Here is a 15,542-nt window from a genome sequence, read left to right as displayed (position 1 = left end):
GTGTTCCATTGTTAAATTACTATGTTGTGTTTATGTATTATGCCCCTTTTGATTGACAGTTGAATTGTTTCTTTCCCTACTATGGAGAATGCACTGTGAAGATTTTATTCAAGGTTGATGTGTGGAGGGATGGAGCATATGCTTCCATTTGTTCTGGATAAGTGGAAGTGGAATTGCTGAGGCATGGCAAGATTATGACCTTCCACCAGCAATAATGAGTTTCAGTTGCAGGTTTTGCCTTTAGTAATTCTAAGCATAGCTACATCATTTTAATTCTTTACCCAATGTGTGCTTAGAGGGTTTTATATAACACTTCTGGCACCTGACTGAAGGAAGACTTCAACATCCTGATTCCCTTAGCTCTAGATTTTTTGGGGGGGGGGCGGGGGACAGACTCTTACTGGCTAGCCTGGGAACCACCATAGACCTCATGGTCTCTTAAGAGCCAGCATTTTTCTAAATTGCTCTGGCTACAGGTGTCTGCCACCATACTGGGATTAGGCCAATGAGATGGCACATTGCCTTTAATCACAGCACTGGGGGTGAGGGTGTGGCAGGAGTTCAAGGTCAGCCTGATCAACAAAGCCAGTTCCAGGCCAACACAGAGAGAAGGGGAAATTGGATTTCACTGACAAGCCCAGAGTAACCTTAATTGCACCTAACCCTGCCTCACTTTTCCAGAATTTCAGTCACTACAAAGCATACATCTGCAAAGAACCCATGAACCTGTTTTTTTTTTTTTTGTTTTTTGTTTTTTGTTTCTGTGTCCCTCCCCTCTACCATCTTCCTTTCATGGATTTATTTGTTATTTATTCTGTGTGTAAGCATGCTGGCTTACCTGTTCTGATGCACCATGTGGAGGTCAGAGGATATTTTTAGTAGTTCTTTCTCTCCTCCCCCCCCCCCCCCCCCCCCCCCGCCCCAACCCTCTTCACCCCCATGTGTGTTCTGGGAAAAAAAAATTCCATCCTCATACTCTGTGACAATCCAGCCTTTTTGCTTCTAACCCTTTTTGCTTCCAGAAGAAGACTGGCATTAAAGGTGCAAGCAACCGCACCTGGGTGCATTGAATCCAGGGCATGTGAGTTTTAAACAAATGCCAGGCAATTGCTCCACTAAGGTATATTGCCATACACACATCTTGGTAAGGCTTCTATGCAGTTGAACCTCCTACCTGGATATCCTTTGACAATAGTTTAATCAGCTTTCTCAAGCTGATGTAATGTACCTGAACCTAAATTAGTTTACAAATAAAATACCAAGAGGCCTTCTGTTAGTGTGTAACACCATCTTGTTAAGTTTATGTTCTTGACACACACACTCTCTCTCTAAAAGGCAGGCTGTGGTAAGGCAGAGATCAGAAGATCTCTATGAGTTTGAGGCCACCCTGGTCTACAGAGCGAATTATAGGACAGCTAGAGTTGTTACACAGAGAAACCCTGTCTCCGGAAAACAAAAGATTTTCTTTTTATCCAGGTAGTGGTGTCACATACCTTTTATTCCAACACTTGGGAGACAGAGGCAGGATGATATCTGAGTTCAATGCCAGCCTGGTCTAGCATGTGTTTCTGTGGTCATGCCGGTGCTGGGAATTGAACTCCGACCTTTTGGTTATATAATGTCAAGGTTTTGGTGAGAAAGTAGTCACGAGAATACATGGAATTCAGAATCCTGCTTTGATTTGTCCTGTAGGCCACTCTACTGAGGGTGTTCAGATCTTTCTGTCTATCTCCCTAGTCTGGTCTGCCTGAATAATCCCTGGTAGCCTAGGGTTGTCTGTGGAGATCAGGCTGTCCTTGAACTTGTAGCCATACTTTTCTCCTGTCCAGAGCGATAGTTCACAAACTTGTGCTTTGTGGATTTTTTAATTTTTGTGACAATATTAATTATATATTCCAGGAAATTAATGCCAATCTCCTGACTCAATCTTCCTTCTGCTGGCATGTGGTGGATGAACCTAAGGCCTCAAAACAAGGGGAAACCTGGGCTCCAGAAAGCCCCTGTTAGGAATCTATTATCAACACTTGTGCCAGTGTTCACAGTGAAATCTCTTTTGAGGAATTTCTGTCCTTAGAAAGCAGTAATCAACTGGCTGGAGACTTGATACGACATGGAAAGACCCAACCTTCCAGGTTCCTGTAGGGCCCTGCATCAGTTATTAGGTGACCTTCAGGATGGAATTTCAAGTAACACTTGGAGAATGCAAGGGGAAACATGGTGAATGACACAAGGAATGGGAACAAGGGCAAAAACCACAAAGCCCTGAGGAGTTTTATAAGGGAAATAATAAGATTTGGGAGCTTGTTCCAATCTAGCTCTGGGAAGCAAAATAAATAAATATTCTGGTCACCTGACCCAGCTCTTGTGTTGGCACTGGGGTACCTAATAAAATATTAGAGGGGGCAGTGAGGCGGTACAGCCTGGGAAGTATCCTGAGACTTCAGGGTGAAAATGAAATCTGGGAAGTTTGAAGCTCTCTTTATACCCAGTGTAGCTCAGGGTGGCCTTGACCCTGTCTCCTGCTGGTGAGCCTGGCAATGGGAAGGACTACCTTCCCAAGTTAGGCTAACTTGTCCTAAAGGAGCATGTCTCAACAAACATTAATTATGGCCTATGATGAAATGCTTTGAACATCAGAGATTATATAATTTCATAGTGTTGTATTTAAGTTCCAGTCATCCATGATAGAATGACTTAAACTTAGTAAATATTGATAATATTCTTCTTAGGACGAATAAATCTCCACTGTGTAATACATGCCACGTTGAACAGCAGCACTGTCCTATTTGGCTACTGTTTGTTACGAGAGCCACAATAAACAGGGATGGATGATGTTTAGGCGTCACTTGTGATTTAGCTTTCTTTCCTTCTTTTTATTGCATTTACTTGTGAATTTGTCTTGACAACCAGGCTTGCTTTAAAGGAATTAATAGGGAGGTCAGTAGGATGGCTGAGGACAGTTCAGGAATTGTTTTGTCTAATGAAGTTGCCATAGCTTACTCAAAAGGCAAATATGTGTTTGGAAATGGTTACATTATTTCTATATATTATATGTATATGCATGTCTTATTTTTTTCGATACAGGGTTTCTCTGTAGCTTTGGAACCTGTCTCTGCCTTCATTGTGCTGAGATTAAAGACATGTGCCATTTCTATATTTTTGAGGCAGGGTTCTCAACTCATAATTTCCCCTAACTCTTCTTCCTGTACCTACTCTTATTTCTTCTTAAGACTGCTTTTGTTTCTGCATGAAACTAAAAATGGATTTGTTTTGGCTATGTAAGAATAGAAAGGTGTCCTACCATCTTCAGGGTGACTCATTTTAGGCCGAAAAGTGCAGGAGCCACCATTTTTAACAGTCACTAGGCCTGATGAGGAACCAGGCTACTGAGGAACAATAGGGTTTATTCATGGGGAGCACTCCAGCCCTTGGTTAGACTGTAACCCTGGCTGTTCTGGAACGTACTCTGAAGACTAGGCTGGCTTTGATCTGCCTGCTTCTGCTTAGTGAGTGCCGGGATGAAAGGTGTGCACCACCACCACCACACAGCAGGTTGTTTTTAATTTGTATTTGTGTCTGTGTGTGGGAATGTGCATGTGAGTGCCAAAGGCATTGAGGTGTAGGATTCTTCCTAGAGGTGGATTTCCAGGCAGTTGAGCTGTGACTGAACGATGAGGCCTGCAAGGTCAGTACACTTTAACCACTGAGCCATCCCTCTAGTGTCTACTGTGGATCCCCTTGACTTCCGGTTCCAGGCCAAGCAGATGGAAAGATCTCTGAATATAATATGTAGAATCCCTTGTAAGGTGTTGCCTTTTTTACTTCTTGAAAAGGAAATGGTTTGTGTTCTTTTTGGAAAACAATGCTCCTTAAAAGCTTTGCCGTAGAAAGGACTTCTCGATCTGAATGAAACCAGAGGTAGGAGCACAAATTAACTATATTCTCATTCTCCCATTGGAGAACTACTGTTGTTCTTCAAGATTTGTCAGTTTTCATCTTTATTTATGGGTGTAAGAATGTTGTTTGCATGTTTGTTTGCTGCCTGCTTATCTGATGATGGGAACATCCAGGAGAGGGAGCTAGGTCCACATCTCCAAACAAACCAAAAAAAGATTAGTAAGAATGGTTATGGTATAGGTCAGTAGTAGAGCCTTTGCCTAGCATGCAGGAAGCACTGGTCCATACGTCCTCAAGTATGCCTGGGATTTCAATGCCACGCTGGACTATAGCCTTGGCTGATTTCCCCTGTACTGTATACATGTGCATGAGTCATATGACAATTTTATTTTTCATCAGATTTTGACAAAATTTGAGCTTCTGTATAAGATACACTGAGATCAAGAGATGAATAAGTTGGACTGGCTCAGTGGATACAGTTTAATTTCTGAGCAGCCACAGAACCCTGTAATTCCACTTCCAGGCATTCTGATACCCTCTTCTTCCCAGGACAGGATCCTGCATACAGGGTGGGCATCCAGGCTCACAGAGAGAAAATACAGTATGCAAATTGCTAATTCTAATGTACAATACTTGGAACTAATTGCCAGGGAACATCCTAAAACTGCTAAAGCTAAATATTCAAGCAGCACACACATCACAACTCATCCACCCTCTTGTATGTATGTGCTTGTACCAAATAAGAAGATTTAGAAAATTCAGTACAAAAAAAGCGGTATCTCCACAGATGAAGTAAAATATTCAATGTATGAATTACTACATAGCAGTTAAATCAGTGAACTACACTTGCACTTAACTTAATGAACAGAATGACAAAGCATCTTTGTCAGTGACAGGAAGACAGTCAAAGAAGTTCATTTAATATTTATACCACATCCTCCCATATCTTGTGATGCTGGGTATTGAACTGAGCACTACAAATCCTTTGCTACATGTTGACCACTGAACTAATGTACTGCTTTTGATTGATTGCTTTCTTGACTGGGGTGTCTTTATGTAACTCTGGACAATCTATCAGACAGGTTTGCTTTCATGCCTCTGACTCTCTGGGATTACAGGAATGAACTGCTATGTGTGGTTTAAATGGGAGTGGGTGTGAGGTGGAGGCAGGTCCAGGACCTAACAAATGTGTTTGAAGCCATATCTCTAAGCTCATTTTAAGTGCTATTAAGTTGTTGAGTTCCAGCTGGGCATAGCTGCTCTCACCTTTTGTAATCCAAGTACTGACACTGAGTCAGGAGCCTTGCCCTAAATTCCAAGTTTGCTTGGATAGGTAGCTATGAACAAAGATATAACAAAGGGGATATGAAGTATTTGTATTATTTCAGCAGGTAATGGGAGACATTTCTGTGCTTGCTTTATAGAAAGACTGTAACAACAAACCAGTAAATGGCCCCAAGCCAGAGTCCATGGAACACAGCCAATGTGGTCATGGGGAAGAAGGGCAGAGATTGGATTTGATCACACACCCCCTTGAAAATGTAGGAAAGAATACAGAAAGCATGACAGGAATTGATGTGGGGCAGTGGACGCCAACCAAGAAAGCCCACTTATCAGGACAGGTCAAGGGAGACCCCGATGCAAATTTAACTGAGGTTGAAAATTCCCAGCCCTCTGAAGATGACAGGATAGAAAACAAACCTTCCCCTATGTTAGCACAGACCATAAGAGACTTCATGAAAAATGTACACTGTTTACCTGCAGACACAAACCTTCTGATCAACAAATTGGATATTCAAGAAATTAGCAAGGTATTGGGAAATAATTCCTCTAAATTGCTGACTGACCCCTCAAACTGCAATGATGCCATGAGCTCCATCATTTCTGATGGAAGTTTTGATCAACTCAAGGAGACAAATGACATCTTGCTCTTCCAGAAGCCTGGCTTGAACTGCCGATCTGGTGCAGAATCCACCATCTATAACAATCACCCTGATACACATAGTGCTGGTAGTCAACCCCAAACCCCTGAGAAGGCACCTATTAAAGAACCTAAAAGTGACTCTCCAGTTCAGCCAAGTCTTTTATCACTAATGAAAGACAGGAGATTGACACTGGAACAAGTGGTAGCCATCGAAGCCCTAACTCAGCTCTCAGAGGCTCCATCAGAGAATTCCTCCCCATCCAAGTCAGAAAAGGATGAAGAGACAGAAGAGAGGACAGCTAGTCTGCTTAATAATTGCAAGGCTATACTTAGTTCTGTGAGAAAAGACACCCAAGACTTCAACTCACAAAAGAAATGTCTTCAGCACCAGGCCACTGTGTTTTTCAATAGCCAGAACACAATGTTCAGTTTGTTGGATAGTTCAGCTACTAACGAAGCACTTATAAGGTCACATCAGCAATCGAATTCACTGGTATCCAGTAGGAAAGACACTGCTGGAGGCAAATCTACCCTTCATAGTTCTGAGATTTCATATCTAATGCCGGTAAAAATTCATAATCCGGAAAACTGCTGTCCGGCAGTAAACAGTGATCCATCATGTCACGATGCACCCTACAGTCAAATTGAGGAGGATGTCGCAGCACAATTAACCCAGCTTGCATCCACAATTAATTACAACCTCACATATCCAGAAAGTGAGAACACTGAAAGGCCACTGGGGAGCCTTGCTGCCAAGACTATACAGCAGAAACATAGTCAGGAGAAAGGCATAGCACAACAGAAACCACCTTCAAATATACAAAACAAACCTAGCATACCGCCAGCCAAGCCAAAGAACAAGAACCGGAAAAAAGCAAAATCAACTCCCAAAACAGACAAACAGAAAAAGGAACCCCCTGTACTTAGCTCTCAAGAAAATGATCAGAAAAAACAAGAGCAGCTTGCAACTCACTATAGTAAAATGCACGACATTTGGATGTCATCAAAATTTCAAAGATTTGGCCAGTCTGGTCCACATGATGTTCCTGTGATAATGGGAAATATTCCTGTCTTTGACCAAATATTAACACCGGTGGCTCATAGTGACATACCCTTACAACACAATACGCTATTTCCTCCTGTCAGACAGATAAAATTCACAAGACAGTCTGAATTGGCAAAGGAGGAAGTAAAAGTTGAACCATCATTCCCCTTACAAATGGAATCCAGCAGGCAGACATTTGAAGATCTGGCAGATGTATCTCAGGTAGAGACTAAGGCAAATGTCACTGAGAAAGCTTTCCCTCTGCCCCAGTCTTCCCCTCCAGTTAACCCGTGTGCTAACATGCCTGGTGCTAATAAAACACAGATTCACCTAGGCGCTCAAGAGAGCCTGATGCATCAGATACCACCAACGTTGCCTGGTACTTCTCCTGAGACACCCTTTCTAGACCTACAGTCCAACCCTAGGAAAGTGAACGTGTCAAGTTCCAATGGAATTACAGTTGTGAATGCAGAACCACAAACACCAAGCGATGGACCATTGGGTGACACCACCACACCCAGAGCACAGGCAGAATTGAATGAGACCATCATGAACTGCCTTAGGGAACCTGCAAAATTGCTGCTACCTGGAAGGAATGAGAAGGACTCTGAGTTGGAAGAGCCAGCCTGTGATTGTAAAGGTGAGTGCTATTTGTCTTTTGGGCAGGGGCATCTTTGGCCCTTTCTAGTCTACCTATGATGCACCAAGTATTTTCCTGTGATTCTGTTGACGTTTTATTTTACTTTGCAAAATGGAAGTTTCAACTGAAACCTTTTTTCAAGTAGAGAACAGTTTTAAAGCAGTTCATTTCATGACTAAGGATGAATTTCCTCCGTGCTTAATTATGTTTGCTACTTGTTCTATCTTTATTCAAATTTTTTTTCTTGTTAAATCAAATATGCATAGATAGAATGTAAAAGCATATAATTGCAGATAGTTGAAAATATCGACAGCTTCTGTCTGTTTTGTTTAAAGATTTTGTTGGGTAACTGAGGTGTCTTGGTGGGTGAAGCACTTTGCCCCCTTAGTGCCCAGAAGCCATTATGGCTGGAGGCTCTCTGACCTCCACATCTTTCATTTTATTTTTGTTTGGTTTTTCAAGACAGAGTTGCCTGTCCTGCAAATCTGTACAGATCCTACGTGCTGGGTCTAAATGTGTGGACCACCACTGCCTGGCTGACAGAAGGGTTTTAAGTTTGGCCTGACCTTTATAGCAAGAGTTTGTCTCATAAAACAAAACAAACAGAAATAGGGTTAGAGAAACAACACAGTATTTTAAAACACTTTTAAAAACTGTAGGAGCTGGTTACTGATCATTCTTTTTTGATAGTTTTGCTCAATGAGACTTGTAGGCTGACTAGTTAGTCACTGTCATCCAGATTTCATGGAAGGACTCTGTGGGGGGTCAGGCCTGTAATCCTAGCCCCAGGAGGTAGAGACAGGAGAGCCAAGGATCAGTAGTGAAATAAAAATAAAACAAAGACAGGGAGATGGTACAGATTGTGTTCTTGACATTTATCTGGCTTGAAGTTTGTGATATAGACGGATTAAATTTCTCCAATGCACGTTTAATTATTGCAACATTTTCGGTCACGGATGGCCCAAACAAAAGATTGTGTTGAACCAAATGTGATAAGTATCTCTCATACTAGAGAGTCGAGTATTGAGAGTGAATTGTTAAATGACAGCTCTGGACTGGAGATGGAATGTAATTAGTTATCTTGAAAGAATACTAAAAAGTGGCTGTATTGCCAGTATATGGTTGGGGTCACAGTGTTAGGAAGATTGAGAAGTGCTTGAGCATCATAGCAGGTGAGGATCTTGTTTTCAGGATAGTGTCAGAGTAATGCATTTCCAGGCAGGTGCTTGTTCAAGTTAGCATAGTATTCCTGGCCCCTTTCATTAGATGGAAGCTATAACACATGCATATAATATTTATACTAGACAGAACTCAAATAACCAGTGATTGTGTCATGGGCAGAAAGTAACCCTGTTCTTTTGAGGGTTGCAAGGGTTCACACCTTGTTTCTCTGTGTAACAGTCTTGGCCATCCTGGGTAGACCAGGCTGACCGAAGTCTGTGTCCCAAGTGCTGGGATTAAAAGTATGTCTCACCCGCTGCTCAACAATCAAGTCTTGTTTTGTTTAGGTTTGGTTTTTTGAGACGTTTTCACTGTATGGCTTTGGAGCTTGTCCTGTAGACAAGTCCGGCCTCAAATTCACTGAGATACTCCTGACGCTCCCTTCTGAGTGCTGGGATTCAAGGGGTGTACCATAACTGACATGTTCACCCCTCCTTGTTCTTACTTCCACGCATCTTCCCATGACAAGGACTGGTGAGATGGTTTCATGTAACCAACAAAGCATTCAGTGATCTTTCAGATGACACAGATTCAATTTCCAGCCTCCACAGGGAGGCTAAACCTTATAGTCATATTTTAGCACGTGCTCTCCGGTGCACATGCAAGCATACAAACCTACAACAACTGGGGATGACCTAGATTCATCCCTTGCTTGCTATAATGCTTGCTGCACCTTGCATGTGCTGGGGAAACACTGCACATTTGACCTATGCCCTCAAACCAAAATAATGACTTGTAAAAATACCATTGTGCTGATAAATTGTTTATTATCTGATAAAGCTAGCCACAGATGTAGAGCCAGGCATTGGTGACACACCAGCAGCCCATACTAGTTAGTGTAGAAGCCAGGCACATACCTTTAATCATAGCATTCAGGAGTTGAGCTATAATGGCTGGGTGGAGAAAGGAGAATTCCTGGGTACAGGATTGCCACTTCAACTTGTTGTGGAGCTATCAGCTTGGCTGCTGCCCTTTTCTGATCTCCAGTGGTTTTTATTAAATCAAACAACTCATCCCATAATACAAAAAAAGAAAGAACATAACAAACATAAGGAACTATATGCAGTAAGTACAAAAAGTATATACAAGCCTGCTTGCTATTCCCAAATTTTACAAATTCAAAACAAACTGGACAAAGAGGCGAATGTCTGATAGGCATTGGAAGAAAGTTTTTATCTTATCCTCAAAGTCTGATTTGTCTTTAAACACATGGGTTATTTTTACTATCATTGTTATTATTATTATTTTGTTAATAGTGCCGACGACCTCTGCTGCCCCCGGTAGCCAATATTTTTGTTTGTTTGCTTTTTGAGACAGGGTTTCTCTGTGTAGCTTTGGCTGTCCTGGAATTCACTCTGTAGACCAGGCTGGCGTCTAACTCAGAGATGCACATGTCTCTGCCTCCCAAGCGCTGGGACTAAAGGCATGTGCCACCAACACCCATTAATAGATAAGGCAGCACAGGCTTGACCCCTAAGACATCTGTTAGTTCTCCTTCCCTGGTACTATGGTTGAAGGTGTGTATCTCTAAATTCAGCTAGTGACTTACCTTTTGTAAGTCACCTCCCAAGTTTTTAAGACAGGCTGTCATGTAGTTGAGATTGGCTTCAAACTCTAGTCCAGACTTAATCAAGCCTCAGCATCCCAAATGTGTGAACAGTGATATTTAAAGTACTTCAGGATTGCTCAAGAGCTGTTGTATTAATATATAAATTACCTGTCACTTACTCCCTGTTTGCAGATGAATTTGGCTATCTTTGGATAGTGCAGAAAATCGAAATAAGTAGCTTTCTCATACATCTTCATTATAAAAAGAAAACATAATTGTGGAAATGTGGTGGGGTATCTTTTACCTGCAGCATGTAGGATCCTGAAGTTAACCAAGGTTGAACAGGAGCCAGGTGCAATCCCAGACCTTTGCCATAGACCAGGGGCATCAGGAGTTCATAGTCATCCTTTGCTGCTTAGTTGAGGCTCTACCGAGAGCTTATTTTATAACATTTGCTACTCATATTAATAAAAAGGTAAAAGAGAGAGGAACTAGGATCTTCTCTCCTTTTACTCATAGAAGAATTAGGAAGGTGGCAACAGGGACAAGTCCAATATCAGTACCTGTTGTCTTATTCTTTAAAGTTGAAACTAATGAGTGAGAGGGGGGAATGAAAGAAAAAGCCCCTGTGCTATTTTGAAAAATTGGGTCTAATAATCTTATTCCTTCCGCAGATCAATCAGACAAAGGCCCATATTATACACAACTGGGGGCAGGACCAAGTGTTGCTGCTATCAGGGAGATCATGGAGACTAGGTGAGGAGATTTGCTTCCCTGCTAAAATCATTCTTCACCATGGACTTGGGTCAATGTAGAGCAAAGAACTTCCTGAAGTGAATGAAGACATTCAGGAGTGTGAGTTGGGTGGGTCTTAGGTTCTCGGTATGACTTATCCTCCTGAGTTCTTCCTCCAAACAGCTCAGAGCCCTGGATATATGCCCTAACTCAGCAAGCCTAAGTGATAAATCAGAGACATGTATTTTTCTACTGTTGTATAGATTACCATCACCAGTGCTTTAACCCTAACTTCCCAACATTTGTGTGGAGGCCAGGCTATTTTCAAGTCAATAGAACTGGGTTACAAGAACAATCTACCACATAGGAGATGGCTTTTAGCCAACATAAATGATAACTGGTTCCGTTTTAACTGATGTTCAGAGGTGAAAATATTAATTGGTCCCACTCTTTACTGTGTTCTGTATTCAGATACGGTGAAAAGGGAAAGGCGATACGGATTGAGAAGGTAGAGTACGTGGGAAAAGAGAGCAGGAGCTCACAGGGCTGCCCAGTCGTCAAGACTGTGAGTACCATTAATCTAACAAACTTTTCTTGATTCTTTGGAGCATGGCTTTTTCCCATGGGTTGCAATAAAAATGTTTTCTTTTGGCTAAAATGGAGACTAGAAAACTTGGCCTTTATTTCGACAGGAAGATGAGAAAGTCTTTACTAGGTTTTGGATTTTCAACAGAAAAGAAATTTAAGTGCATAGTTGGGTCACACATTTGCTCTGGGCATTGAGTCTGTATAGGTATTGAGCCCTGTCTGCCCTGGAACTTAACGTTGTAAACACAGTTGGCCCAGAACTCCCATGAGCTTGGTTTAAAGTTGTGTGCTACCACTGCCCAGTGGAGATTCAAGACCCCTTGAATGGGTGTGGTGATGGAGCCAATGGAGTTAAGGTCACCCAAATGCAAAATGGAGTGGAGGGGAAGTAGGGAAAATTGTGTAGAGGGATGCTCAGAATACCCCTTCCGTGTTAATGCTTAGCAGAGAGAGAGAGAGAGAAACAAGTAAGGTTAAGGTGAAAGTAACCTGAAAAAGTAAGCTGGGCAGTGGTGATACTTTATTTAATCCCAGCATTCAGGAGGCAGAGGCAGGTGAATCTCTTATGGGTTTGGAGGCCAGCCTGGTCTACAAGAGATAGTACCAAGATAGGCTCCAATGCTACACACAGAAACCTTTCTCAAAAAAAAAAGGGGGGGGGGAGGTGAGGAGGGAACTGTAATTCCACTGAACTTTGTAGTTTTAATTAGTTTAACAAGTGTTTGTTCTATCCTTTGAGACTAATTGTCAGTGTAATTTCTGCTGCTGCATAACAAAAAACCTGAAACAGCAAAGTCATTCTTCCTGCCTCCTTCCCTCCCTCCCTGCCTCACACCACTCCTTAGAGAGAATCTTAGAGGTGAAGAGATGTGTCATTGGTTGAATGTATACATACTGTTAATGCAGAGTATCCAAATTCACTTCCCAGCACCCATGTTGGGCATCATGCATGTGTTAAACACACAGGTGCACACAAGCAAAGTTTTTTGTCTTTAAGCTAGACAGTTGTGGCTCACACCTTTAATATCAGAACTCTGGAGGCAGATCTCTGGTCTAGAGTAAGTTCAAACCTTGCCAATGTTGAATCTGCGATAACCAGGAGCTCAATTTCAGTTTTCTTTTCAGTTAACCCATTTGTGCAAAAGGCCCCAAGTTACAACATATGTCTATCTTCATGTAGAAGTTGTTTCCTGGGATAACCTTCTCCCACTTCTGCTATGAGGAGGGGAGTAGGGAAGGTGCAATTTTGTAACTACAGATGGAACTCCTCATCTTTGGCCTCCAGTACATGCTGGTGTTTTTCGAAGTTTTCATGTTATCTTTCATTTTAACCTTTTTGTGTGGGTCTTCTATTTTATAATTTTCTACTTTATCCCCTTTTTATCTCTTGATCTACAATGGATCAAACTCAAGGCCTCTTGCATTCCAAGCAAGCATCCTGCTCCTGTAATAGGCCTCCAAATATTCAAAACCCCTTTTCTATATGTCTGATTGGCTGGCCAGGAACTCTGTAGACCGGAAGCCTAACTGTTGGTTCTGGGGACGCAGTTCCCATACATGTTGAACGTCCTTGCTGGTCTTACCTCCAGCATTTTATCATGTACGTGCACACGCACACACACACAAATGACTATAATGTATACTTAAACTATATATGGTTTTTGTTTTTCATTAGTGTGTATTATTTTTTGGCTGGGTATTGGTGTACATATTTCATGGCACATATTTGTTGGCTAGAAGATAACTATAGAAAGACAGTGTTCTGCATCTGGCTGGCTGTGAGGTCTTTGAGACAAAGCCTCATATTTCCTAGGCTGGCTTCAAACTAGATATGCAGGCAAGAATCATGACAGACTATGCCGTTGCCCCTGCTCAGGAATGCTGGGTTTATGTGGTGTTTGGGACTGAACACAAACATGTTACACGAGACTAATGCAAGGAAGGCAAGCTGTATATCATCAGTTGAGCTATATATCCTAGCCAAAAAGTCTGTACTTTCTACATTGAAGGTCATGTTTCTTTCTTCCTTCTTCCTTCCTTCCTTCCTTGCTTCCTTCCTTCCTTGCTTCCTTCCTTCCTTCCTTCCTTCCTTTCTTTCTTTTTCTTTCTGCCTCTCTGTCTGTCTACCTATCTATATCTGCCTCCCAGTCCTAAGATTAAAGCACCACCTTCACCTAACTTCACCTAGCTTCTTCTTAGGTTATTTAATTGCTGTATTAACATGGTAGAAACCTTTTTAAAACCAAATACAAGTTTCATAAAGTTTGCATGAAACCAGACAAGTCCGTGTTAGCCACATTTCTTTGGCCCTCAATATCCGGAGAAATTACACAGCTCCTAACTATGTATTTAATTTGTTTTTCATCATAGATTTCTTCAAATAAGACATGTCCTAAAGATGTTTCCCTTGACATATAGGGCCTTCATGGTTGTAGTCTCTACATACTGATCCTGGGAAATAATCAGTTCAACCAAGCAAGGCATTTGAGGCCATCATGGATAACATTGGAAGATTCTTTCTCAGAATGCTAGCCTTTCCAGTGCAAAGTTGATCATTATAAGTTAGGGCCCCCTTTTCAGTTCCCAGAATCGACATGGTCTTCTAAAACTACATGTAACTGACATTCTTTTGGCATTCATAGATAAACACTATATATTTGAAATTTAATTGGCTGGGTAATGGTGGTGGTCGCCTTTAGTCCCAGCACTCTGGAGGCAGAGGCAGGCAGATTTCTGTGAGTTCAAGACTAGCCTGGGCTACAAGAGGACAGCCTCCAAAACGACAGAGAAACCACTTCTCGAAAAACAAAAACAAAACAACAACAACAAAAATTTCCTTTTATTATTATTATTATTTTTACAATGAGTCTAAGTCCTACGACACTGTATGAGGCTCCTCTGTAAAAGCCCTTCTTGGGGTTGGAGAGATTGCTCAGTGGTTAAGAGGTCCTGAGTTTAATTACCAGCAAGCACAACCATATTAATGAGATATGGTGTAGAGGCAGGACACTTAACAATTAAATACATCTTCAAATGTGTAGCTGGTGTAGATGAATATATTCTGCATTTCCAGGTACTTAGAAGAAGCAACGATGATGAGAAGGTTCTCTGTTTGGCCCGGATACGTGTAGGTCACCACTGTCAGACAGCTGTGATAGTTGTGGCCATCGTTATTTGGGATGCCATCCCCCGACCAGTGGCAGACAATATGTATGATGAGATAACAGATAACTTAAGATCCTACAGCGGACATCCCACTGACCGAAGATGTACCTTCAATGAAAAGTAATAAGATTGTCTTTGAACTGCTTTTCCATTCTCTTTTGTATGTGGTAAATGTAACTGGGTGTGGTTTTGCTGGAGGGCAGCTCAGACTGCACGGTGAGACCCTTGTCTCCTTTAGAGTTTATTTGGGGGGCGGTGCACTAGTGATTGAATCTCAGCCTTGTTCATCTTATTGAGAACATATCTATCATGCATATATACACCCTCAGAACCTAGAATATTCTTCTATTTGTTACTGTAAGTGACCCAACTCCATGTTAGTATTAAAAGGAACATTCCTCGTTAGAATTTAAGGCCTCTTCCTCATATGAGTGTAGAGGTCACATCAATGGAATCTTGCTTTGGCTTCCATTATCACTAATCTCCTCCCACCATGTGCCCCCTCCATGCCATGTCTATGAAGATGTCACTCCTTTGAAAAGGAGTCTTCTTACCCTCTAGCGATATCTATGCTTGGCCTATCAACACTCTTGGCCCTTTGATCTTTATACCACTGTAAGGTAATGATTCTGAGCCTATTTGGAGACTTATTGCCAATATATAGTACAGAACCGTGATTCATGATTCTCCTGTGTCTTCATAGCATGGTCTTACTGAGTAATCATGTTTTGTTCAATTTCTTATTTCCCAAAGGTGTATAAAGTATGGTATAGTATAT

The 15,542-nt window shown here is 41.7% G+C and overlaps 1 protein-coding gene across 1 annotated transcript in view; it reads left to right on the top strand.

The window, feature by feature from the left end:
* The window catches only part of Tet1 (tet methylcytosine dioxygenase 1), a 45,722-nt gene that overhangs the window by 22,458 nt on the left and 7,722 nt on the right, over window positions 1–15,542 (top strand). Inside the window, exons 3-6 of the mRNA XM_051186810.1 lie at window positions 5,322–7,506; window positions 10,951–11,032; window positions 11,483–11,576; window positions 14,673–14,884. Coding sequence (XP_051042767.1) covers window positions 5,322–7,506; window positions 10,951–11,032; window positions 11,483–11,576; window positions 14,673–14,884 — 2,573 coding nt within the window. The remainder of the gene's footprint in view (window positions 1–5,321; window positions 7,507–10,950; window positions 11,033–11,482; window positions 11,577–14,672; window positions 14,885–15,542) is intronic.

This window comes from Phodopus roborovskii, unplaced genomic scaffold, assembly GCF_943737965.1.
Source record: "Phodopus roborovskii unplaced genomic scaffold, PHOROB, whole genome shotgun sequence".
NCBI classification, from domain to species: Eukaryota; Metazoa; Chordata; class Mammalia; order Rodentia; family Cricetidae; genus Phodopus; species Phodopus roborovskii.
This window is presented reverse-complemented; position numbering and strand designations above follow the sequence as displayed.